Here is a 27,754-nt window from a genome sequence, read left to right as displayed (position 1 = left end):
ATATGTTTTAATTTATGAATAAAATATGCTTATTATATTTAGCCAGAGTAAATAAAAATAATTAGTTCTGTTAAGTTTTACTTATATTTAAAATATAATGTATTTATTTAATTATTCACAAAAACGCAATTATTTCAATTAACAACAGCATAACAGTTTATAATAGAGAAGAGTCAGTTAAACAACTGTGACATGTTAAGGCAGCACTTATATTATCAGAATGAATAAATATGATTTTCTGTTCTATTTTCTTTTTTAAATATTTAAATTAACATTTAAATATTATGTATTCATTTATATAACTATTAATGTGTTTAAACAAACATGAGTCACGACACTCTTTCTATTGGCAAAGTGTTCGTGGAAAAAAAGTGTGGCGTCATCATCACATTAACACTTTATATGTGTTATTGTGATGAAGATGATGACGACGATGATGGTGGCATTGTGGTGGTCCACACACACACACACATACACACACACACACATACGATGCCCCTCTGGATGATGCTCTGGGTGGGTGTCGCGGTGTATTGTGGGCAGTTTTGGGTCTAAGCAGAGCATAGCTCGTCATCTCTAGGAAAGATGGCTGCTCCGGGCACCACAGCAGCTCTTCCTCCAGCGCTCAGTCCCGGGTTTGCGGTGGTCTGCTCTTTTTTGGAACGCTACGGGCCTGTTCTGGATCTGCCCGAGCTGACGTTCCCTCAACTGGAGCGATACTTACAAGATACATCAGCGGGTGAGCTGCGGGAGAGGCTGGGTTTGTTTATTTGGATAGGCTCCTCATCTTTGCCCATCAGGGGTTTGATCACTTAAAGTTTGACTTGTAGTATCCTCGTAGTCTTTGTTTGGCTGGGAATCATGTCTCCGATGCTTTAGACAGACTGTGGCGAAGTGTTTTTAAAGCAGTCATGTGTGGGTTTTCCACCATTTACCAGTAGAAAATCACATTTAAAGATTAATCTCAGAATATGAATGCCGTCGGAATGACTATACGCACTGCTAAGGATGTTATCATGCTGTTGGTGACCATTAAACAGAGAGACACTTGAGTATCGTACGAAAAATTAGCCTGCTGTAAATTTACGTTCAAATTATAAACAGCGATGGGACGGTACCCGCACACTGCACATGCGCAGGCCGCTGTCAAACTTCCTATGCTACAACAATAATAACTGTAATAATGGAATCGCAGCAGAGATTTATTTACGCCTGGTCCACTTTAAATAATAGTCTACTTGTAGGTTTCGTAAAACATTAGCTGAATGTGAGCTACACGACACTAATGTTGTCATTTTGGAGAATTGCGTTTGTAAACGTCACAGCAGAATTATTGGTTTTCGCTTTTGAGATTGCTGATAGTTGATTGGATAAATTAGATTTATAGTAATGAGAGAGTTGTTTTTCTAATCCGTTTATTTTAAAGAATGAATAAAAAGTATACACAGGCTAATGAGCAACTTGAAAGAAAAAGGGCAAGGGACAGGAAAACAGTTGATGTTATTATTATTTCTTTACATTTCACAAAAAGAGGTTTTATGATGGTGTAAATGAGAACATAACTGAAATACTCATTTTTTTTAAATTGAAAGATTAATCACACTTTTTGTACCATTTAGTTCCTCTGCCACTGATTGAGCTCCATGTCAAACTACTGCGGAAGATAGGCAAAACAGTCACACCAGACAGATGGGAGAAGTATCTTGTAAAGGTAAGTGTTTTAGTTTTAAATGAAATGAAAATGGAAATATCCATGCAGATCTGTCTGTTTGTTGAAACAATTTTAATGCAGGTGTGCCAGGAATTTAACAGCACCTGGGCATGGGAAATGGAGAGAAAAAGCTACCTAGAAATGACGGTTGAGTGTAAGACTGGCATTTTAAAGGTCAGTATTTACCAAGGAACTTATTTTCTATACATCAATAATAGAGTTTGACTTGTTTTGATGGAGATATCACTGTATGAAGTTGTATTGCTTCTTCTGAAACATGTCCGGGTCATATTTCACCCCAAAATCATGAAAATGAGAAAAAATATTTATTATTATTTTTTGGGGGTAAAGTGTGTGTGTGTGTGTGTGTGTGTGTGTGTGTGTGTTTCGAGATTCACCTTTATTCTTTATGTCATTAACAGTACTTGTGTGAGTGCCAGTTTGACGACAATCTCAAGTTTAAGACATTAATCAACGAGGAAGACCCAGACAAGATGCGTCTACAGCCCATCGGTAGAGACAAGGAAGGTCTTCTGTACTGGTTCCAGTTAGATCAAGATCAGAATATACGTGTTTATTCTGAGGAACAGGATGATTTGGATGGTTCCTCCTGGAAATGCATTGCGAAGTGAGCAAATTGTGGGGAGCAGACCAGAATGTTTAGTTAATCAAAATTATAGGTCACATCAAGTTTCAAGTTATGAGAACATTAATTCATAAGTTTAAAAAAAAACACTTACAGCAAGGGGTTTTCAAATCTGTCCTGGATGGGTATCTCAATCAGCTCCCTAGTTCAGTAGTGTGGGCACTGATTAGGGAGTCGGCCATTTTAAGGGCTGTCAGAATCCTTCCATCCTTCCTGAAATGTTTGCTCTAAAAAGTCCCACAATGCACTGCAAAACCCATTGACCCCCATTGACATAGATTTCGTAAAAAAGTCTAATTAGAATTAGACCCCATTGACATGCATTATACGAGCAACAGTTGGAGTTAAAAATCTTAATTTGTGTTCTACTGAACAAACAAACACCTACATCTTGGATGCCCTGGGGGTGAGCAGATAAACATAAAATGTTCATTTTTGGGTGAACTATCCCTTTAACGGAAGGCAGCCAACTCACTACACATAACAACACGCAGTATATGTTTTTAAAAATAGAAGGCTTTTTTTTTTTTCAGGATAAACATACTTTGTTAGATAGGAAATGAACACAGTCTAACTAACATAATGTATTCACATATACCATAATGTACATTAAATAACATTACAAGTAATATCAGCTCTGTTGTTGCTCATAAATACCAGTAATGAAGCTGTACAATGAGGATATTGTCACCTTGCCGGAAATAGTCATCAGTGTCCCAACATGTAGTGAGTCAGCGTCCTTTACAGCCCTTACCAGTGCCCAAATTCATGGACACGATATACTGATTTACGAGCTAGGGAGCTGATTGAGACCCTATGGCACTGCCCCTAATGGCAAACTTCATTTGCACTTTTGGTCTTGTGGACTTATAATTGCCGCAAGTGTTTAGGGTTCTATTTGGGACAGAGCCTACTTCTCCTTCATCTAACACACCTGATTCAAGTCATCAGCTCACTTGTAGAGAGTGCAAGACCTGAAGTGGGTGCGTCAAATAAGATATACATACAAAAGTGCTCGGCCTCCTCCAGGACAGGTTTGAAAAACTCTCACAGCATATTCAAAGTGTTCATTTTAACATTATGTGTTCCATCAGAATGTTTTTCAGAAGTATGATAGTTATACCTCTTTTGATGAAGTTGATTAAGGAATAATGCATTTTTACTTAAAACAGGAATAGGAATGATCTTGCAGACACACTAGAACAGCTTAAAGCCAAGATTGAGCCAGCCGTGACTGACCAAGAGACGCAAGGATGTCCCACCAGCCCAAATATGGCGGCAGAAGGTGTTAAAGGTAAAACTCATTGGAAAAATCATTCCCATTTAGGTTTGTAAGCACCACAGACATTGAGATGAATGTCTCCCTCAATATCCAGTCTATAGTGGTCAGCTACTGTGGGGTTTCAATCGCTGATTCTTAATTTTGAATGTGTGGTTACAGCCATACTCCTGCTCCCACTAATTTAGCTTGATGACAAATCTAAACGGTTTCTCATGTAGTTCTGTATTTTGTATTCAAGATGAGGCTGAAGACTTGAAAAACCATGTATCTGGCCAAGGGGACTTTACCAATTCCACCTTTAATTCCAATGAAAGTGACTTAACGCCTAAAGACATTAAAAAAGAAATACCAATAGGTCCTGTTAAACCAGAGCAAGAGGAGCAACTTGCTGAAATTTCCAAGCCTAAACTGGTCATCGACAACAGGGTTAGTACGATCAAAACTCTTGTCAAAGAAGAACCGAAAGATTGTCCCAAACCATGGAATGCCATTTCCGTCGTCATGCCCCCTGCTTCCATTAAACACGAACCTGCGAAGAAATCAGAGATGCATGATGACAAGAAAGAGATGATATTTGAGAATGTGACTAGAACTATAAAGAGCGACCAACAGGCTAAAATACCGCTGAAGAAGAGGGAGCTGAAAAGGAGTGGAGGATATGATGTCAGCAATCACTACAGCAACGTCAATCACAACAACAACAACCTTAACAGCAACGGCAGCATCAGCACAGGAGGTATAATCGTTCGCAATCCTGCTGTCTTGCCATTGAAGGAGCAGCAAATCAAAAGAGAATTCCCAACTGATGGGGAGAAAGAACCAACGGCCATCATTGCTGTCCCACAAAAGCTTATTGGGAAGCATTCGCCTGTCGATCTTCACCAAACGGCAACACGAGAACAATACGTTGGTGTTGGAGTTATCAAAGGTCCCATTGAAAGAAAGAGGCCTTTGAGTGAAAATGATAATTCTTCAAATGGTCATCATGGGAATGTCTTAAAGACTGAGGTTGGAGGCACAGATGGCATAAGACAGTCTGTACTTGTTGGGAAATCCATGGTCAAAGCAGACAATGGTCCTCATCCATGCAGTTTTCCTGAGGATCTGGTGTCAAAAGATGCTTGCAATAAGAGTCCTGCTGTGGCAGCAAAAGCATCAAACCTTATTGAGGATTCTCCAATGATTGAAGAGATGCAAACCACTTCAGTAGAGGAAACGGTTGACAAAAACGATAATGAAGAAAATGTTATCGACCTCAAAAATAGCAAGACGGCAGCTTTGCCAACCAGAGAAAAAACTGATGTTATGGTTGAGGATGAAAGCAAAGACAAAAGTCTGAAAAGCCCAAGAAAGAGAAGGTCACAAAAGGCAAAATCCAAGCTTCAAGCAAAACAAGACGGCATTGACATAGGTGAGGTTTTGGTGAAGGATGACAGTGAAAAAATTGGACACAATGATAACGAAGAGGTGTCGTCAGAGCTTCAGAAGGAAGGGATTCGCCTGAAAATTAAGATCCCGCTTCATAGACGAACACCTGAACTCCAGCACAAGGACATCGAGGAGTTGGAAACCAGCAATCGGAGATCCCTACGGAGGTCTGCCAGAATCTGCAAGCCCAGCCCCAAAGTGGTAGATAGTCGGGATAAGAAAAAAGATGGGAAACTTAAGGCCTCCTCAGTAGCACAGGACGAAGAGGAATGCATAGTAGACGAAGAGATGAATGTGCATCCCAATGAGATGGACAAAAAAGTGGACATGGAAGGACAGCCTAAGTCTTTGAAGGTAGACCAAAAGCTTTTGAAAGTCAGTCCAACAAGTTGCACAGAAAGCTTTTATTAATGCAAATGTTGTTTTTTTGCTTATCTAGGCTAAACGGAGACACAGGCGTACTCGTTGGACGAAAATTCGTGTGAAAAATTGCAAACCCAAAGGAGCTCCAGATCAGGAGGAGGAAGTGGCCGACGACAAAGCCACGGACAATGAAGACACTAAATCAGAGAGAAAAGACAACAAGAGTGAGACTGAATCGGACCAATCCAATGAGATTCAACCTGAAGATGCTTGTAAACATTGTGGGCTTGCCAACCACCCAGAACTAGTGAGTTGTCTTTTATCAATTCAGACTACTACCTCAGAATTGAAAATACATGTGTACAGTGAATGTACAGCTTACAATAACATGAGTGGTACTTGCTTGTGTAAAACTCAGTTCTAGAGTGTTTCTATGTAGTTACTGTTTAATTTGGTTATTTACTAATCCAAATAAAAAGAGATTGAGTGCTTCTCTTCAATGCAGGTCACCCAGTGTTGTTATTATTAACTAAAACTATTCAAAATATTTTTTGTTATTTGAAACAATGTTTTGTTTAAAATACAAAATATTTGTTGTTATTTTGTTATAAGATGCAACTAAATAAACGATTGTGAATGTTAGATGAGATACATTAACTTAAAAAGACTTAACTTATTAGGAGATTTGTGAAAGCTAATAATTTTAAGCTGAAGTATTAAACCTGAAATCAGTTAAATTATAACTAAATATCAGTAATAATAATAAAAAAACGAATAAATATGGCAAAAGCACATAGAAATGACTAAAACTTAAATTAGAATGAAATATTTAAATATTTAAACAAAAATACCATAATATATAAATATTGCTAAAATAAAATTGATTTTCACCAATTTATTGTCTGGCAGCAACAACAACAAAAATCCCAATTGCTTAAGCAAAAACATTACTAAAAAATATAGCTGCAAGCAGTCATTATCGGGGCCAAGCGCAAATAAGAAGACAAGACATGCCAGCATGGCTGGAAGTCTCAAACCAACTGCAACAATGAGCCATTAAAGACCTATTAAGTTGAATTTAGGCAAAATAGCACCAAAATTTTATATACAGTCAATAATAATGGGATAATGGTTTATCACTTTCGACTAATAGGTGTTACTGTTACGAAACTGATGTGGTGTAGTCAGATTGAGGTGACAATGACACATGCAAAGTTTGGTGTCAATGTGTCAAAGCATTGCAGAGATACAGCCTTAAGAGAAATTTTTGCATCATGGCTAAACTCTGTTGCAGTGGTATATGAAAACTGTTTTGTCTATCAACGCGAAATCCATAACTATCTGTCGGCATTGTCTGAAGACGATATGGTTCAATTTTGGTGAAAATTGGACAAGCGGTTTAGGACGAGTTTGAAAAAGTAGGTTTTTAACAAATAACAAGATGGAGGACAGATAGGTTTGCAAAATACGGCAAAATTGGTATCCATGTTCTCGGCCAGTGAATGTATTATGACCAGTCTCATTACAATAGGCTAATTTAATCAAAAGTTATTAGCATTTTTGTACATTTTATTACAAGTTTTGACCACAAGGTGGCGTTGCCCCGAAACTTTTTGAGTATCTTTAGGACATGGAGCGGAAGACACATACCAAGTTTAGTAACGATACCATAATACATTCGTAAATTATAGCATTAGCATTTTATACCATAATACTGCATTAAAGTCAATGGGAATTTCATGTTTTGATCTATTATCAAACCAAGAGGCACAATCCCACAATTTTTTTTATGTGTCCTCATAGTGGGCCCATACATATGTGTGTCAAGTTTGGTCGAGTTATAGACATTTATATGTAAAAACACGTAAAAAATGACTGACACCTGACATTGATTGGATTTTACTACCCCTTACTGTCAATATTTTGAGATTTGGGCATTGGCGTTTAGCTATCGACCTATGTTTCCGAACTTCTGAGGCTGGTTTCGTCTCGATCGGACTAGCGGTTTCGAAGATATCAGCAAATGTTTTTTAAGCGCTAAATTACAACGGTGCGCAAACCATATGCCAAAACCTGGCAAGTGTGGTATCGTTGGACTCGGCTTCAGGAGACCAAAAAAGTTACTCCCATCAAAAATTTTCAACCACACCCAACGTTATAAGCATTTGAAAAAATTTATTCTCCACTAGGTAGCGCTGTTTCGAAACTTCTCAGGCTACTTCAGGGCATCATGGTGATGACCCATACCAAGTTTCGTAACAATTTGTTTATGCGTTCATAAAATACAGCATTTTAGTACATTATTCAAAATGGCCGACATCCAAAATGGCCGACTTGCTAAAATTGGATATCATTTGACTCGCCATGATACCTATGAATATTATGATTTTTGGATAAACGGTTCAGAAGTTATAAGCAAAAATAGGCATTTTTTGTATCTCCGGAACAGTAGGTGGCGCTGCGTCGAAGCGCTGCATGTTGCCTCAGGTCATGCTTGTGATGACCTATACCAAGTTTGGTTTGAATACGATAAAGCGTTGCGGAGATATTGCCTTAAGTGTGTTTTCACAAACGTTATGTAAAATGTTTTTGCGCGTTTATGGAAAAAGATTTGACGAATCAACATGATTTGCAAGATTTTTTGTCGGCATGGTCTGAAGATGATCTGGTTAAATTTTTGTGCAAATTGGATGAACCGTCTAGGACGAGTTCGCAAAAGTATGTTTTTCGGTTAATTGAAAATTGCAGGAAAATTTGCATACCAGAAAATGACGTCATAGGGTGCAATCGAATCGGATTGAGCCAAGGAATCAGAGGAAAAAAATGTGTTTCTAGCCCTTAGGAGTCAAAAGTTATCAGCATAAACATGAGTGAAACTTTGGACAGGTAGTGGCGCTAGAGGGATTGATTGTGTTTATGGGCCGCAGTATAACATGTCTTTATACTTCTTTTTTTTTTAAATGCCGTATTTTTCTTGTATTTTACCTTTATGCCACACCGCTGTCTCCACTGTCCTTTGAACACCCGATTTGCTTCCTGCTTCTATGAAGCCCATCCCTCCGAAAATGGTCTTAGATGGGTTCAGTGGTGGAGGAAGTACTGAATCTCAGTACTTAAGTAAAAGTACAAATAACCAGAGCCATATTTACTTTAGTAAAAGTAGAAGTACTGCAACGACAATCCTACTTAAGTCAAAGTAAAAAAGTACTTCATTTTAAATTTACTTTTAGTATTAAAAGTAAAAGTACTTGTATAACAATTTATTCTCTTAATGTCTATATTCTAATAATTAAAAAGAAGAAAACAGTATGGGCTGTGGCGTTTTAGTTAAGTTAGTTTTGGGTTAATGTAGGCTAATTATGCGTATCATCTGTTGCCCAGTTTACATTCTGACTCACAATATCAGGGTGATCTGCAGAGTTAAATATCAGTATTCAGAAGAACATTTTCATCAACTTTGATATATTTAAATCTTCATATTTATGAGGATTAATCTTAAATATAGGATGCTTCAGCTTTCCTTTTATATTCTTAAATTTGATCAATAAATTAAATTAGAATAACGCTAGCCTATATGGTTGTTAAATTAAATTATTTACACTGACAAATTACAACTGCATTAAATAATGTTGAGATTGTTTTAACTATATATTTTAATACAATAAGAAACGTTGGAAAGAATGTTTAAGAAGTCACATCTGTGGTGACTAGGGTTTATGATGTCACCAACCCAGGAAGAAGCTTGTTGTAGTCCAAACCAGATGTTTTTGAAGGCAATAAATTGCCATTACTTTAAAAGACTCTTTAAAATATCTCTGTTTGCATGAAACTTTCAGTGCTGTAACTTTGAAGATACTGTTTATGCTCAAGCAGCAACAAACTAAAGTTAAAAAAAAGTGAAATCGCATGACACCACCACTTTAAGCAGACAGTCTACTTAATGCTCTAAGGATAGTACGTTGACATGTAGTTGCAAAGTTACTTATAGTCAACAGAATTTTCAAAAGGGAGCATCAAAATAAAGTGTTATTGCAAACACTATTTAATAGAATTATGCAGACACTATTTCATCTGTTTTCTCTCTTCTCTGTTTTCTTTCATCCCAGATCCTTCTTTGTGACATGTGTGACAGTGGATATCACACAGCCTGTCTGAGACCTCCTCTAATGATCATTCCTGATGGAGAATGGTTCTGCCCTCCCTGCCAGCATGTAAGGGCTTAAATCCCTGTGTTAATGCCTTATGTGTGCATTTGAGATGTATTAAAGAAGTATATATTTTTGTCATTTACAGAAGCTTCTCTGTGAGAGGCTGGAAGAACAGCTTCAGAATCTGGACACTGCATTGAAGAAGAAAGAGAGAGCTGAACGAAGGTGTAGATCTACACACACACATACATGTTTTATAAACGGTCTCACCATCTCATCATCATTCCCATGAATCATCACAGATGATGAATAACCTCATGTGATTCTGAGATATGTTTCTTGTTTTCTCTCTGTCAGACGTGAGCGGTTAGTGTATGTGGGCATCAGCGTGGAGAACATTATACCCACTCCAGTGAGTATGGAGCCATTATATTATATTATATTATATTATATTATATTATATTATATTATATTATATTATATTATATTATATTATATTATACTATTTTATAGTGCCATACTGTACCTTCCTATGACATAATGTGCAGCGTTATACTGTATTATACTGAATTGTACCATATGCTTACTATAGTCAATTATGCTACGCTACATCTACATTAATTTTAGATAAATTAATACAAATGAATAAAAGAATATTTTAAATGCCTTAACCAGCTTTATTTGATGTTAAATTTGCGCTTCTTTGTCTCGGCAGGACGGTGATGAAGATGCCATGACAGAGAAGAAAAAAGATGCCAAGAAAAATAAGAATCTGGGGAGGCGATCAACTAGGATGAAGAAATCCATCAGTTATAGGTAATCAATATATCAACAAAAGCACTTTTACAATAAGGTTCCAGTTGTTAACATTAGTGAACTGCATTAGTTAACATGAACTAACAATGAAAAATCATTCTAAAGCTTTTAATCTTACTTGAAGGACTATTATGTCCTATGTCTTGATTTTGTTTTTGGGGTCTACTAGAATAGGTTTTCATTCTTGAATGTTCAAAAAAATACATTATTTTTCACATATTTTACACTGTTTGCAGCACCTCTACCCAGTCTGTTAGTAAAAACAAGCTAAAACTTTATATAGGAAGATGGTGCACTCCGATTATGAATGGGAGAAAGTGCAACACCCAATATGGCAAATAAGCCCCGCCTTCTAAATGAAAGAGCCAATTGTTGATTAGTAAAGTCATCAAATCGCTGCAGTTAGATCCTCAGGTTGCTATAGAAATAGCGTTTAGTATTTTTGCTTTGTGCAGGCTGAAAAATACAGTCGTGATTTGAGCATTTAGAAACCAAATTTATAAAACAGTTGTTGTCAGATTTCATTGGTGATTTCAAATATGAATGTAATCGTAAGCTTGGCAAACAGTTTTAGAGAATTTGATGTTTCACCATTCAAAGAGATAGGATCTGCACTTGCATGCCCGAGAGGCGTTTTAAAGATGGCTGCTGAGAGAAATTACTTGTCTTAAAGGGGGATGAAACACTCAGTTTCAGTCAATCTCACCTATAGAGTAGTAATGCATCCTTCATATCTCCCCGAAAAGTCTTTAGTTTTTTTATATTTATAAAAGACAGATAGGCTGTACCGAGTCTTTCCGGAAAAAAACGAGCGGCTAGAGGCGTATCGTGTGGGCGGAGCTAAAGAATGTCGAGCGCGGAGCTAGTGCACGAGAGCTTCTGAAAGCTATGACATCGTCATGCGTGGAAAAGAAAACGTTACTCTAATAAACCATGGCTCTCAATCAGATTCAACAAATACAGGCCCTTCTCAAAAAATTTGCATATTGTGATAAAGTTCATTATTTTCCATAATGTAATGATGAAAATTAAACTTTCATATATTTTAGATACATTGCACACCAACTGAAATATTTCAGCTCTTTTATTTTTGTAATACTGATGATTTTGGCATACAGCTCATGAAATCCCAAAATTCCTATCTAAAAAAATTAGCATATTTCATCCGACCAATAAAAGAAAAGTGTTTTAATACAAAAAAAGTCACCCTTCAAATAATTATGTTCAGTTACGTACTCAATACTTGGTCAGGAATCCTTTTGCAGAAATTACTGCTTCAATGCGGCGTGGCATGGAGCGTGGCATCAGCCTGTGGCACTGCTGAGGTGTTATGGAGGCCCAGGATGCTTCGATAGCGGCCTTAAGCTCATCCAGAGTGTTGGGTCTGGCATCTCTCAACTTTCTCTTCACAATATCCCACAGATTCTCTACACTGAGAATCTTTAGTTCAGGTCAGGAGAGCAGGCAGGCCAATTGAGCACAGTAATACCATGGTCAGTAAACCATTTACCAGTGGTTTTGGCACTGTGAGCAGGTCTCCATAAAGCTTTTAGCAGATGGAAGCATGAAGTGCTCCAAAATCTCCTGATAGCTAGCTGCATTGACCCTGCCCTTGATAAAACACAGTGGACCAACACCAGCAGCTGACATGGCACCCCAGACCATCACCGACTGTGGGTAATTGACACTTGACTTCAGGCATTTTGGCATTTCCTTCTCCCCAGTCATCCTCCAGACTCTGGCACCTTGATTTCCAATGACATGCAAAATTTGAGCAACAGTCCAGTGCTGCTTCTCTGTAGCCCAAAAGTGGCTTGACCTGGGGAATGCGGCACCTGTAGATCATTTCCTGCACACGCCTGTGCACGGTGGCTCTGGATGTTTCTACTCCACAATCAGTCCACTGCTTCCGCAGGTGCCCCAAGGTCTGGAATCGGTCCTTCTCCACAATCTTCTTCAGGGTCCGGTCACCTCTTCTCGTTGTGCAGCGTTTTTTGCCACACTTTTTCCTTCCCACAGACTTCCCACTGAGGTGCCTTGAAAAAGCACTCTGCGAACAGCCTGTTCATTCAGAAATTTCTTTCTGTGTCTTACCCTCTCGCTTGAGGGTGTCAATGATGGCCTTCTGGACAGCAGTAAGGTCGGCAGTCTTACCCATGATTGCGGTTTTGAGTAATATACTAAGGCTGGGAGTTTTTAAAAACCTCAGGAATCTTTTGCAGGTGTTTAGAGTTAATTCGTTGATTCAGATGATTAGGTTAATAGCTCGTTTTGAGCACCTTTTCATGATATGCTAATTTTTTGAGATCATCAGTATTAAAACTATAAAATACCTGAAATATTTCAGTTGGAGTGCAATGAATCTAAAATATATGAAACTTACATTTTTATCATTACATTATGGAAAATAATGAACTTTATCACAATATGCTAATTTTTTGAGAAGGACCTGTACATATATGATCCAGAATAGGATCCGGAGGATGAAATCGATTGAACAGGAGAAACAGAAGCAGCAGGACATCCGTATCTGTGGTATATACTGTATTTAGTGGCTTGTCAACATTTGCGTTTGTTTACTCGTGGTATATGATGACATGATTTGGTTTATGGACTATTGTATGTAACTAAACCTTAGCAGTAGCAAGCAAAACGGTTTTGCATGTCAGATAGTGTAAAAAAAAACAATGGAGTAACGTTTGTGCATTTGAATGAAGAAGCATGCGAGAACCTCCCCTATAGCCTAGGTTTATGTTTGAGTGGTTTTACAATAAACAAATAAAACATGACATATAAGTCAGCTAAACAAATGTATTTAAACACACACCATACATCGCATGCTCCATTGATAAATTAACTAACGTTATACGCAATCGTGTCGTTTACTGATGTTTACTCACGCAACGATAGCCAACAACATGGACATTTGAAGCAGTTTTACTCACCGCCTGCTTCCAAAGCACGACCATGAAGCTTTATCGCTGGGACCGCTCCGTCAAAAACACACTTCTTGTTGATTTGGTGAAGTCCTAAGACAGCAGTGACCGTGGAGATCCACTTTTGCGATGCGACTGAAGCGTGATGTGACGCTTCTCGTCATTTCTGCGTTCAAATCGGTTCAAATCCAGCGCTGCCTTCCCGGAATGCTGTGCGGGCGCGTTAAAGTCTTTTGATGTCACCCATAGGAATAAAGTGGAGCGCGGCGCGACATAAGTGTTGAATGGATCTGCGCCTGAGAGAGTGTTTATGGGCGTGCGTTTGCTCTTTCGCTCTAGTCACGCGCGTGCACCCATCCGGGAGAAGAGCCCGTACGGCCCATACAAGGACCTTCTGCTCTGTCGATGTCAAGCCGACCCATACTCGAAACAAACTTTCCAAAACTTGTGAGAAACCAGAAGGAGTATTTTTGACACAGAAATACTCTATCAAACGTCCAACTTAGTGTTTGAAACTTTGTCCATGTTTAGGATGGGAATCCAAGTCTTTAACAGTGTAAAAAGCTCAGTATGCATAAAACAGCATTTCACCCCCCCCCCACCCCCACCCCCTTTAAAGGGACTTTGTTAACGCTCTGTTTAGTTCATGTCTCCTATGAAGTCACTCCTTCAGAAAAGTGCAGTGTGCTCTAATTGTTCAACTGGATTAGTGTGTTGATTGATCAACTGCTTCGAGTGTGTTTGGGAAATGTCACGCCCCTTGCCAAATGCGAGTTTCAGCACATTACTAACTCAACACAAGGTCTCACACTCTTTATTTTGTGTATGTATGTATGTAATAATAATAATAATAAAAATAATGCGTTCGATTTATATAGCGCTTTTCAAGGCACTCAAAGCGCTTTACATAGAAGGGGGGAATCTCCTCAACCACCACCAATGTGCAGCATCCACCTGGATAATGCGACGGCAGCCATATTGCGCCAGAACGCTCACCACACACCAGCTTATGGTGGAGAGGAGACCGAGTGATGAAGCCAATCAGGATATGTGGATTATTAGGAGGCCATGATGGACAGAAGCCAATGGGCAAATTTGGCCAGGATGCCGGGGTTACACACCTACTCTTTTTCCGAAAGACATCCTGGGATTTTTAATGACCACAGAGAGTCAGGACCTCGGTTTAACGTCTCATTCGAAAGACGGTGCTCTTTGACAGTATAGGGCCCCATCACTATACTGGGGTGTTAGGCCCCACACAGACTACAGGGTGAGCACCCCCTGCTGGCCTCACTAACACCTCTACCAGCAGCTACCTGGTTTTCCCAGTTGGTCTCCCATCCAGGTACTGACCAGGCTCAGCCCTGCGTAGCTTCAGTGGGAAACCAGTCTTGGGCTACAGGGTGATATGGCTGCTGCTTGTGATGTATGTGTTGAGTGGGAATTATTTAAATGAGGAATATTGTGACATGTACATTCCTGGAAGTTTATAATCAAGGCGTTTGCATTTCAGGGAGTTGAGAAACAGTGTGCACTGATATAGAGTATAACTCCCTTTGAGTGACTGCTTTGTAACTTTGCAGACCTTTAAGCTCAAACAGCAACATTACAGACTAAAGAAAGTTTAACATGGAAAAAAGCATAATAGGAAGGAACACTTGGATGTTAATTTTAACATTTACTAATACATTACTAAAATAAAAAGTTGTATCTATTTATATTATTTAATGGACCTGAGCTAACATGAACAATGAATAGTTGTATTATTATTATTCTCTAACTTTAAGAAATGTAAAAAATTGTTTTATTGCTTATTGTTAATTCATTTTAGTTAATGTATTAACTAATGAGACATTGTAAAGTGTTACCATATTTCTTGTAGAAATAGAGAAGATACAAGTCTGACTAATTCTTGATTTTCTTATTACTAACCAACAGATTTGATGATTTTGATGAAGCAATTGATGAAGCAATAGAGGAAGACCTTCAAGAGTCAGATGGCGGAGGTTGGTCAAATTAAATATTGTGTCATGGTTTATAATATGTGTGTCTGCATCAGTGTTGGGTAAGTTACTCTAAAAAAGTAATTTATTGCTAGTTACTAATTACATCTTCAATAGTGTAATTAGATTACTGAACAAATTACTCTCTGCAAAAAGTATTTAATTACTTATTACTAATTAAATTCAATTCAAGGTTAGACATGAAACGGCTCTTAATTCATTCAAATACATAATATAAAACTACAAAAAAATTACTCTTATTAACTGACCAAAGTATTAGAAATGTGAGAAGGATGCATAAAAACATGGATTTTAAAGTTAGACTTTAAATGTTGATGTTAAGTCCACTATAGAATTATGTATAATTATATATAGTATTTAGTTCAATTACATCAGAAGTAACTGTAATTAAATTACAGAAAAAATAAGAGTAATCCCTTACTTTACTTTTTCAAGGGAAAAGTAATTAAATTACAGTAACTAATTACTTAGTAACTAGTTACACCCAACACTGGTCTGCATATTGAATTCACTGCTGGTGTGTCCTGCAGGTGCTGGTCGCGCTAAACCCGTGGCGACTGTCCCGAGTCAGCAGCGGAACACAGTGAGCCGAGAGAGTCGACGGCTTGCGAAACCTCTCGCGCCACGTAAGAAAAAGCGCCGGAGACTCAATGACCTGGATAGTGACAGTACGGTGGATGAGGAGGAGAGCGAGGACGAGTTTCAGCTTAGTGACAGGTGTGTGTGTGTAAAATAGATTTGGGGTTCAAATCAGGTGGAATATTCTTATACCAATTCTTCTAAATATAATGGATCTAGTTCCGAAATAAACAATGATCTATGGGTGAATCTCACAAAAATGCAGTAAAACTTTGATATTGTGAAATATTAATACAATTTAAAAAATAATTAATTTTGTAATATTCCTGTGGTTTTACAGCATCATTACTCCAGTCTTCAGTGTCACATGATCCTTCAGAAAACATGCTAATATGCTGATTTACTGCTTAAGAAGCATTTCTTAGCAATATCAATGTTGAAACTCTTGTGCTGCTTAATTTTTTTTTTGGGAAACCGGGATGCTCTCTTCTTCTTCTTCTTCTTCAGAAATTCAAAAGCATCAGCATTTATATAGATGTTCATGCTATATAGATTTCCACATAATATTGGGACAGCATTAATATATATGTTTCTATAATGCTAGCCTGGAGGAGGAGGATTTTGTGGTTTCCGGAGATGGTGCGTCTGATGGTGAAGTGGGGAGTGAATGGTGCAGTGGTGACAGTGGTGCTGAGAAACGGCCATCCTCCAGAAGAACAGGAAGAACCGCACTCACCCAGAGAAGCAGGAGAAGCAAACGTAGACCTCCCGCTCGACGAAGAGGCTCCTCAGAGGAGGACCTGTTAGACTCTGAGGAAGAGGAGGAGGAAGAGGAAATGGGTCTGTATGAGTATCCAGTCTACTTAAAAGTACATATTTACTCAATTTTAAGCTGTTTCAAAGCTTCACATGTACAGCTACTGGCAGAATCCTTCATTAACCTAAATTACCCTCATTTTTAAATGGTCTGCACATTTGAAACAAACAGCAAGTCTGAGTAAAGTCTTATATTTCCGTTTGTGTACTTTTTGGAAGTAAGCTGTCTAGGTAGGTAGTTCGCTAGGTTTTGCTAGACAGTCCTGTTGAATGATATATTTTACAGTTTTTCCCTTATGTCTTCATTTGGCAGAAACAGAAGGCTCTAACGAGTTCAGTGACAGCGACGTGGACGTCAATAGAAGGCGTCCGCGACGGAGTCAGAACTCTCAGGTCAACTACTATGAGACGTCAGAGTCTGAGGGATCACGGAAGGCACCAGATCAGAAACACCCTTCTCTTCCTCACCGTCGACGACTGTCCAGCTCCAACAGTGAAGGTAAGCACCATACTATTTTCACAAGTGCCAATATACATTATATTGCCAAAAGTATTAAGACACCCCTCTAAATAATTGAATTCAGGCGTTCCAATCACTTCCATGGCCACAGGTGTAGAAAATCAAGAACATAGGCATGCAGACGCTTCTACAAACATTTGTGAAAGAATGGGTCGCTCTAAGGAGCTCAGTGAATTCAAGCATGGTACCAAGATAGTTTGCCACCTGTGCAATAAGTCCATTTGTGAAATTTCCTCACTACTAAATATTCAGCGGTCAGTGTTGGTGGTATTATAACAAAGTGGAAGCAATTGGGATCAACAGTAACTCTGCCACAAAGTGGCATGCCACGTAAAATCACAGAGGGGGGTCAGCGCATGTTGAGGTGCATAGTACGCAGAAATTGCCAACTTTCTGCAGAGTCAATAGCTACAGACCTCCAAACTTTGTGTTGCCTTCAGATTAGCTCAAGAACAGTGTGTAGAGAGTAGAGTTTTTGTGGCAGAGCAGCTAGGCATCCATGCCTTACATCACCAAGAGCAATGCAAAGTGTCAGAATCAGTGGTGTAAAGCATGCTGTCACTGGACTCTAGAGCAATGGGGACGTATTTTCTGGAGTGACAAATTACACTTCTCTGTCTGGCAAACCGATGGACGAGACTGGGTTTGGCGGTCGCCAGGAGGACAATACTTGCCTTGACTGTATTGTCTCGTGTAAAGTTTGGTGGAAGGGGGTTATGAAGTGGGGTTGTTTTTCAGTGGTTGGGCTTTGCCCATTAGTACCAGTGAAAGGAACTCATTTTGGACAATTTCATGCTCCCAATTTTATGGGAACAGTTTGGGGATGGCCCCTTCCTGTTCCAACATGATTGCACACCAGTGCACAAAGCAAGGTCCATAAAGACATGGATGAGCGAGTTTGGTGTGGAGGAACTTGACCGGGCTGCACAGAGTTCTGACCTCAACCTGATAGAATACCTTTGGGGTGAATTAGAGCAGAGACTGTGAGCCAGGCCTTCTCGTTCAAAATTAGTGTCTGACCTCACAAATGTAACAACAACAAAAAACCTTCCAAGTTGTTGTTATAGCTGCAAACGGTGGGCCAACTCCATATTAAACCCTAAAGAATAAGAAGTGGATTACATTAAAATTAATGTGCATGTAAAAGCAGGCGTCCCATAACGTTTAGCAATAGTGTATGTTAATGTCATCTCTCTCATATTCCTCACTTAGGAGTCAAACTTGTGATCCTTTGTTGTCAAAACACATCCAGGTCAATAAGGGTAACATATGAATGTATTATATATTTGTTCTATAATATTTGTTCTTTAATATTTAGTATTTTGAGGGTACTAGAGGGTACCATTTCATGGTACTAGATAATATTAATCTCTAAATGATGCACCATTTATTTATAAATAAAATAAAATGTATAGGGCTGTGTATAACCTAGCTGATAATAATTGCTTTGTATATTCATAGTTCCCATTCACTTCCTATGTCACTTTTTCAAGATAAAAAATTAACACAAAAAACTATTTAAAAAAAATACAATTGTATAAAAATAAAAAAAATTGTTCTAAAATGACTAGAGACCACTAGAGGGTAGCCTAGTAAATATATATTATATTTATGTGTATATACTGTATATAGTAAATATATATTATATTTAATATATGTCTGGTGTGTTTTTTCATTTTTGTTTCCCATAGTGGTCTATATCTGGTGCAAATATTCAGCATAATTTTTTTTTTTTGTAAAAGATAAAACGAAAACGAAACAATGCATCTCTAAGGACCCTCTGTTTGCGATTTACATCTGTGAATCGCACAATTTTGTCACATCATCACACTAAATATAAATAAGATATAGCTTACTGTTAGCTATATTGTTTTGCAACTAGAAATGTAACTTGTTTGTGTCTCATCCTATATTTCTAGAATCCACTCTTTCAAAAGACTTTGAGCCAAAGGAATCCCTTAAGAGATCAGAAAGAGGACAGAAGTGCGAGCCGGCTAGGGAAGACTCCAAACCCAGGCACAAACTAATAAAAAGGACACAGCAGAAAAGCTCCAGTGAAGACGAAGAGGAGGACAGGGGAGACACAGAGGACTCTGAGGATGATGAACAGCCCCACCGCAAAAGGTCACACCGCATAGAAACAGATGAAGACGAGGAGGAGGAAGAGGAGAACACACACAGAAACGTCAGGTGGAAGCACACGGCCAGAAAAACTGCGGGGGCCCGAGGTCCCGGCCGGTACAACGGCTTGGTCCCGCTGAGGACCGCAGCTCAGGATGACGATGACGATGAGGACGAGGAAGAGTTCACTGGCGTCACGGACCTTGTTAACTTTGTTTTCGACAGTGAACAGTTGTCATGATGTGCTCTGTAGGTCAAATGCATTTATTTTCTCATCGCCTTCGACTAAGAGCCACCTGTCACGGGAATGTCCCTCATCAGCAACCGTAGTTTTTGGGTGTAGTGGACCAAAAATGAAGCATACAGAGGAATGCAGTAGTGTCCGTTCAGATGTTAAATCCACTCCGTACAGCCGCATGCATCATCCTTCCCAGGTTAGAACAGGGTCTCCTTAATACCACAGTAACCATTCCTCAGAGTAAAGCACTTTGTCATTAGCGGCCAGTTCAGTTTTGTTTGTATAAAGCAGCTTCTGACGTCCTCCAGAGACACTGGATGGCGTGCATTTGAAGTTTATGTGTTCCGTGCATTTTAGACTTGAGTTTTAGAGGTTTACGTTCTCTGTATTAATGTTTTCTTCTTTGTTGTACATGAGACGTTGTACATTAACGTTTGATGCCGAACCTTGCCTAAATGCATTCATCCAATTAAAGGCTTAAAGGGATAGTTCGCCCAAAAACGTTAATCCTGACATCATATACTCGCCCTTATGTCATTTCAAATGAATAGATTTTCCCTTTCGTTGTATGGAGAGGAGTAGCGCGAACCTCCGGTTGAGAAATGATGGCAGAATTTTAACTTTTGGGTGAATAAGCCTTAACTTAAACTAGTTAGTAGACCAGCAAAAAAGGACGAAACACATTGGGTGATGATCTTAATATTAAAGATCCGTCATTTAGATGCAAATCTTTTTAATTTAAAAGACTAATATACTCTCTTTACTAAAATAACATTGTATGTAATGTTAAAAACAATATTATTTAATTATTTTTCAAATGATGACTTTTCTGCACTTTGAAAGGTGTTGCTGAAATTTTAGAATGTTTACTGAGACATTCAGTCACATTTAAGTCCCTGTCTGAGCTTCATGTGTCTACTGAATGCACTTGTCTATCAAGCACCAGTGATGGTGCCGTTTGGTACCGCATGGTTAAACTTATCTGCTCAACATGGCAGTATGGATCACTCTTTCCACAGAGTTGTTTTTTTTAGAATTATTTCACTCTAAGCGGGTGTCTTTTATGCTGGAAGGTTGTTTGAATTAGAACACTATGGAAGTAATTCCAACACAAATCCACCCCATTACAAAACAAATCCAATATTTAAAAAGATAAAAAAAGAACACAGGCACTAGAATAATTATGGTCTTTGCTTTCAGTTAAAGAATGTGTTTTTGAGCCTTGTACTACTGGAATTCGTGTTTTCTTCTCAGTTTATTTTACTCTTACTTTCCAGATGTACGTCTACATATTTCAACAACAAACAAAAAAAAAATATTCACAAAAAAAAAATAAACTTAATGTTGCTGTTAATGTCCCTGGCTCTAAATTTGTGCTTTTTAACAAACTGCAATAGATACTTAGCATTTACTTTTAGAGCTAGTTGGTTAAAAATTAACATTTCATTTTCAACATTAATATTTTGCTTAGGCATGTACTGTATAAGGGAAAGTATTTATGTTTGTATGTAAAACATTTAGCCGTGGGTGTTATGGAAAAAAAAAGTAAAAAGAAAAAAGTATATTATAGTAAAATGACTCTAGTAAATACAATAGTTTTTTTGAACCATAATGTTGTAAAAATACTACAGTAAATTGTAGTAGGCCTACAACAGGTTTAACAATTTGCTACTGTAGTTTAATAGTTTTTTTTTTAATTAAATACAGTAATATAATTAACTAAATTAAATTAACAAAGTGTAGTAAATACTATAATACACTACACTTTACTGTAGTATATTTACTATAGCATGGTTCAAAAACACAAATCATTATTACGGTTTGTGGTTGTTGTACTGTATCTCCTCCGATCCTGAATAGGCGCTGTGGCTTTACTTATGGTATGGAACGCGCGGGCTCTTTTCTTGCGTCATAAAGCGGCGCGTGTAGCGCGGATGGAAAAAAAACGGGTAGAATGGATTAAACCAAAATGTGAAATAAGAGGGGCGGTACTTAGCGGCCCAGACGCCACCTTTTAATGCCTAGTATTAACGTTTCTGTGTTAGCTTTCAGGTGTTTGTTATTTGTTATTTTATTAAATACATTAAAGAGCAGTTTAGCTTTCAAGTGTAAACTGTTTCATACCGCTTCTGACGCAGCAAACGAACAGTAATATCACATGTTAACTGTTACTTTTCTTTGCGTTTGCTGATTGGACCAATCACAATCTGTCATGATTACAGACTTATGTATTTTATTGCATAATGTTGCAGAGATCGCGCTTGGGAATATGTGTCTGTTTAATGTATAGTCATCTTTGTAATTAATATAGTTATACGTATTACTGCACAAACATCTCCAATAAGACAAAACACGTATTCAAACGTGAATGCGACTCAATGGACAATCCGTCGTTGTGGGCCACTGAGCGCCCCCTGCAGGAATGACCCGTGTGTGTCCCACAGGAAACAGTTATTAGTGACAGTCGTCGCCCAATGAGTGAGTACTACAGAAGTGACGCATGACAGCGAATCTTTGAACTATAAAACCCATTTGAAAGTTTCTCGCCACGCAAACCGTTCGCATTTTAATTGTACATGAACGCAGTTAAAGGAGAAAGCTTTAAAGCGCTTGGATGAGAGTTACTGTTGTTTTTGCAGCGCTTTGTGACTGTGTATTGTCTCACCAGAGCATCAGTGTTAGTGCATTCAGTAGCTTCACGGTGATTTAATTAATCAGAATGGTTGTGTTGAAGAGTTTACCTCCACCCAGCGAGGGCGTGCGGCTCCAGCAGGCCGAAACAACTGCGGTTCTGGACGGGAAAAGACTGGGATCTGGAACTCTGTTTGTGGCTGAGGCGTGAGTGTCTGTTCACGTTTTAACTAAAGCATCAGTGTTGTGTTCACGTGGCATGTGTGTTCTACATCAGGTGACACCTGTGGACACATTTATTTATGCATAAACTCTAAGAACAAACAAGGGTAGTAGATACCTTACTAAAAGTACTGTGGTATAACAATGGTACAGTAATTCTATTTATCTGTCTGTCTATCTTTACCATAGTACACTTTTTTGGGACGTATGCTTACTAATGCAGCTATTCTCTTTACAGGCATCTGTCCTGGTTTGATGGTTCAGGAATGGGTTTCTGTCTTGAATACCCTTCCATCAGTCTGCACGCAATCTCACGAGATCTTAGCGCCTTTCCAGAAGAGCACCTGTATGTGATGGTCAATGCAAAACTGGACGGTGAGACATCATCTTCCAAATGGCACCCAAAATAGGGATGCACTGGTATAGACATTTACTTTGAGAGTGGGTAGAGAAATTTTTACCAATCTTCATTGTGTCTTTTAGATGAAAACAATGCAGAGCAGCAGGATAAAGCTCCTGATGATGTAGGAGAGGATGATGAGGAGAGTGACAGCGACAGCGAAGATTCAGGAACCATCACAGAGATTCGTTTTGTGCCCAGTGATAAAGCTGCATGTGAGTGTTCGGAACGAACGTGGAAGTGTTCAGGTTAAACAACTCCTGTACCAAGAGTAACAGCGTGTGTTTGTGTGTGCGCAGTGGAGCCCATGTTCTCCGCCATGTGTGACTGTCAGGCCCTGCACCCAGACCCTGAGGACGCTGACACAGATGATGATGATTATGAGGGAGAGGAGTATGACGTAGAGGAAGCGGGTGAGTGTCATTTGGACACACAATGCATCTAGTGTCATGGTTCTCTTTTTGTCGTCCAAGACAATAGTCAAAGGCCTCCCATATAGGCAAATATTTTCCTGGAATTAAAGCCAAGACTTAAAAAAATGCATTCATATATTTTTGTTAGCTGATTTTGTTTATTTTAAATAATTTTAAAGATCTCTATTGAAGTTTGCTGGAGCCCCCTGGCTGAGAACCACTGATCTAGTGTCTCAACTTTCAAATGGATACTGAAAAAAGACAATGATCTGAGACTGATGTTTGGTGTCTTTTTTAAAGCGTTTTGTATTGTTCCTCTCATACACTTTTCTCTTTAGAGCAAGAGCAGGGTCATGGAGATATTCCCACGTTTTACACCTATGAGGAGGGCTTGTCCCACCTGACGTCAGAGGGTCAGGCCACACTGGACAGACTGGAGGGGATGCTGGCCCAGTCAGTCGCACAGCAGTACCACATGGCCGGAGTCAGAACCGATGAGCCGTCTGCTGCATTTGAAGGTCTGTGTTTTAAAACTCACTGTGCCTATGAGTTATTACAGTAGTGATGTACAGTAGTTTACAAAAGATTGCATATTGATTAATGCAGATGAAACTTAAGCTTTGAGGAATAGTCTTAGTCTTTACAATTGCATGCACTGTATAAAGCTCCTAGATCACATTTTACACATCTCACAACTTTTAAAACCGTGTTATGGAGTTGCATCACTGCACAATCTGTGTCATTAAACAACATTTTTTTTTTACATTTAATCATTTAGCAGACGCTTTTATCCAAAGTAACTTACAAAAAGGGGAGAGCAATAGAAGCAACGAAACAAACAAGGGGAACAACCTGCAAGTGCTGTAAGAAGTCTCAGTTAATCAAGCACAGAACAAACAATTTATATATTTATTTTACCCAAACAAGCAAACAGAACATTTAATTGGATAGTTAAGTGCTAGTCTTTCACGAGTTCACACTTGCATATAATTTATAGAGAGTATATTTAAATGCATATTTGGCGTGCTGTCCGGGGGGAGGGCTTCGAGCTCGGACTTCGGCCCGAACCCAGAGTCCCCATATGTAAATAGTGATTTGGAACTAAACAGAGCAAAATGTGGAGAAGGGGTGGTGGAGGGATGCTGATAAAGTGTCAACAAAATGGAGGTAAGACAACTGTATATATACACCTCTTTTGTTGATTAGCGGAGTACTCTCCACCTGTGTCAATTATCTGAACGAGCTCCTCCTGAACCTTGTTTAATAAAAACATAATTTATTGGTCAGTTGCAGTTGGAAAAGATGTGTCTTAAGATGTTTTTTGAAAATGGCTACACGAATTAAGATAGGCAGGTCATTCCACCAGGTGGAAATGGTCCAGGAAAAGGTCCGTGAGAGAGCTTTCATGCCTCTTTAGGATGGAACTACGAGGCGCCGTTAATTTGCAGAATGCAAGCTTCTGGAGGGTTTGTAATATCTGAACAAGCGAGTAGGTATATTGGTGCAGAGCCGGTGGTTGCTTGTGGGCGCGCACTAGTGCCTTGAATTTGATGCGAGCAGCCATTGGCAGCCAGTGCAAACTGATGAAGAGAGGTGTGACGTGTGCTCTCTTCGGCTTGTTAAAGACAACTCTCTTCTGGATCAGTTGCAAGGGTTTGATCAAGCTAGAAGAGCATTACAATAGTCCAGTCTGGAGAGAACAAGAGCTTGGACCAGGAGTTGTGCGGCCTATTCTGAAGGGTCTAATCTTTCTAATGTTGTATAAGGCAAATCTGCAGAACCGGGCTGTTGCAGTAATGTGGTCAGTGAAGTTTGACTGGTCTTCAATCACAACTCTAAGGTTCCTGGCTGTCCTGGACAGAGCTATGGTTGATGAACCGAGCTAAATGGAGAAATTCTGCTGAAGTGCTGGGTTGGTTGAGACAAGTAATTGTCTTTGCGAGATTGAGTTGAAGGTGATGCTCTTTCATCCAGCCAGAAATGTCTGTCAGGCAGGCAGCGATACGAACACTGACTGTAGGATCATCTGGTTGAAATGAGAAGTAGAGTTGAGTGTCAACAGAATGTTCCATTTAACACACACTGTAACTCTATCAATCACAGTCTCATTTTTATTTCTGTCATACTAAATATGGCACTAGCCTGACCAAGGTCTGTATATTATCAAAATATAGGTAACACTTTACAAAAGGGCTCATTTGTTGATACATAAGTTTACATGTTTGTTTGTTTGTTTGTTTGTTTGTTTGTTTTTGTTACAGAATTGATTAATATATGATTATGTAAGTTAATAATACAATTGCATTAAAGGGATGGTTCACCTAAAAATGAAATTTACTCATTTACTTACCCACAAGTTGTTCCAAACCTGTATGAGTTTCTTTCTTCTGCTGAACACAAGATATTTTGAAGAATGTTTGTAACCAAGTAGTTAGTATTTTTCCTCTACTATAGTATTCAAAAGTTCCTCTATCTGCTTGGTTACATGCATTTTTCAAAATATCGTCTTGTGTGTTGTAATTGTAGTAAGAGGACAGTTGTGAGTGTCATTGGTCTTCTGGAGCTGGTGTGCGTATTTGTAAATTTTGGGGGTGGAGCAATGGAGGACCGTGTTTGTTTGGGTAGTTTTCAAATATCAACAGTTTCTCAGAAATTGCTTACTGCACCTTTTAATGCAATTAACTAGTTAATTGTATCAGGTGAAACCTTTTTGTAAAGTGGTCCCAAATATATACATATGTATATTTATGTGTGTATATGTATGAAATATGTGTGTGTGTGTGTGTGTGTGTGTGTGTATGTATATGTATGTGTGTATATGTATGATATATATAATAAACAAATACAAATTGTAAATATGATAACTTGGGCATCAAAATAGTTAGGTAAATAATTGTCAAAAAGCTTCTCTGAATGACATCCCAGAGTTTAATTTTTGACGTTATGACTTTAAAAAAAAAAAAAATCATAATGCACATGAGCAGCCACAAGATGGCAGTAACAGAAAAGTCATGCAACTTTATACCTCACATGTTGCTAAGAGTGTCACATTTAGAATGTTTTACATGTGTAAACCGATGAATGTTTTATTCAGTGAATCTTGTCTTGGTGTGTACATATGATTTTTATTTCAGTCAAGTCAGTATTGTGTGAATTCAAGCATTCTTGGAGCCTGATGTGGCCGTTTAGCTGATGGGGGTGTGTCTGTAATGAGCAGGATTTCCTGAAAGCTAATGGCTCTGTAATGAGTAAAGCCCAGCGGAGCAGTGCAGGATGCGTGTAATGTAATTTATTTTTATTTTATTTTCTTCTACGTTCAGATGGAATGGAAGTCGACGCGAGTGCAATTGCTGGACAGTTTGATGACGCCGATGTGGATCACTGGTAAATACAGTTTATCTTTTGTCTTAAAAAAAAAAATCTCAGTTGTCCATTTCCAGTCCTGGCCAGTGGTATTTTAATTGTTTTTTTTGTTTTTTTTTTTTTTAAATCAGTTTTTAGTAATTTTAAGTTTTCTTTTCTTTTTTTAAACATTTGTCAAGTTTTAGTTTCCAATATTTGTATTATAACTGGCTAGAAAATTATAATTGTTAATAGTCAGAATCTTTTGCTAACACACTTAAAAGAATTAATCAGAAAATGTTAATTCTATCATTTACACCTTCATGTTATGTAATCATACACACACCTGTATGATTATTTTCAGAATGATAATTTTATAAATACTATTGTGTGGGTCTGTGTTGAATCTCCTGCAACTCTGAATTCTTCAATCTGTTGACAGATGGACTGTCTTTGTACTGCTGATTAAAGCACTTCAGTGGGGCATGCTGGGATACTGGCCGAGCCCACCTCGCAAAGCTCTTATAGCATTTCTGTCTCTCCTTGCTTGAGTATAATGGGCTGTTTTACACAACGCCCGTAAATTTACCTCAGCCGCAGCTATGTGTAGATCCCACTAATGTATTTTGTAGGTTTACCTGAAGACCATGTTGATGTGTTTGTTAGCGATTTCAATAAATACAACTGTTTTTGTACCAAAGTCATTTCTTTTTATATTTGGTGTTTTGTTTCTCTCTGAAATATTTTTTCATCACAGCACCTGTTAGTGGGAGTGATATATTAGGCAGCAAGTGAATATGTCTGTCAGGCATAAAATGTCTGTCAGGCAGGCTGAGATGCAAGCCACTACCATCGGATCATCTGGTTTGAATGAGAGGTACAGTTGTGTGTCATCAGCATAGCAGTGATGGGAAAATACATATTTTGGAATGAAAGATACTAGTAATGACATAAAGATGGAGAAGATAAGTGGTCCAAGCATAGCCCTGAGGCATCCCAGTCGCTAGATGCTGCGACTTCTAAACCTCACCTCTCCATGACAACACTGAAGGATCTACCTTTACCTAAGAGGTAAGACTTGAATCAATGGAGTGCAGTTCCCGAGATGCTGGGTGACA

At 38.5% G+C, this 27,754-nt stretch overlaps 2 protein-coding genes across 4 annotated transcripts; both read left to right on the top strand.

Moving 5' to 3' along the window:
• The first annotated feature begins 432 nt into the window (after positions 1 to 432).
• On the top strand, positions 433 to 20,982 carry rsf1a (remodeling and spacing factor 1a). Of its 2 annotated transcripts, none has more exons than XM_067419959.1 (16): positions 433 to 739; positions 1,620 to 1,711; positions 1,793 to 1,885; positions 2,134 to 2,339; positions 3,530 to 3,651; positions 3,878 to 5,421; positions 5,507 to 5,737; positions 9,537 to 9,641; positions 9,724 to 9,803; positions 9,936 to 9,990; positions 10,294 to 10,394; positions 15,269 to 15,336; positions 15,885 to 16,071; positions 16,538 to 16,773; positions 17,063 to 17,248; positions 19,189 to 20,982. In XM_067419959.1, the coding sequence occupies exons 1-16, from the start codon at positions 586 to 588 to the stop codon at positions 19,629 to 19,631; spliced, it is 3,903 nt and encodes a 1,300-aa protein (XP_067276060.1). In that variant the 5' UTR covers positions 433 to 585; the 3' UTR covers positions 19,632 to 20,982. The 2 variants fall into 2 exon arrangements, with proteins under 2 accessions (XP_067276060.1, XP_067276059.1); XM_067419958.1 differs by having other exon boundaries at positions 1,760 to 1,885.
• A 1,102-nt stretch (positions 20,983 to 22,084) lies between these two features.
• clns1a (chloride channel, nucleotide-sensitive, 1A) lies at positions 22,085 to 27,340 on the top strand. Of its 2 annotated transcripts, XM_067419957.1 has the most exons (7): positions 22,085 to 22,466; positions 22,720 to 22,856; positions 22,965 to 23,096; positions 23,181 to 23,294; positions 23,633 to 23,812; positions 26,615 to 26,678; positions 27,079 to 27,340. In XM_067419957.1, coding segments are annotated over exons 1-7 (747 nt in total). In that variant the 5' UTR covers positions 22,085 to 22,347; the 3' UTR covers positions 27,080 to 27,340. The 2 variants fall into 2 exon arrangements, with proteins under 2 accessions (XP_067276058.1, XP_067276057.1); XM_067419956.1 differs by lacking the exon at positions 27,079 to 27,340 and having other exon boundaries at positions 26,615 to 26,682.
• The last annotated feature ends 414 nt before the right edge of the window (positions 27,341 to 27,754 follow it).

Source organism: Pseudorasbora parva, chromosome 16 (assembly GCF_024679245.1).
Source record: "Pseudorasbora parva isolate DD20220531a chromosome 16, ASM2467924v1, whole genome shotgun sequence".
In the NCBI taxonomy this organism is placed as follows: Eukaryota; Metazoa; Chordata; class Actinopteri; order Cypriniformes; family Gobionidae; genus Pseudorasbora; species Pseudorasbora parva.
The sequence above is the reverse complement of the archived record's forward strand: the minus strand, read 5'-3'. Positions and strand labels throughout refer to the sequence as shown.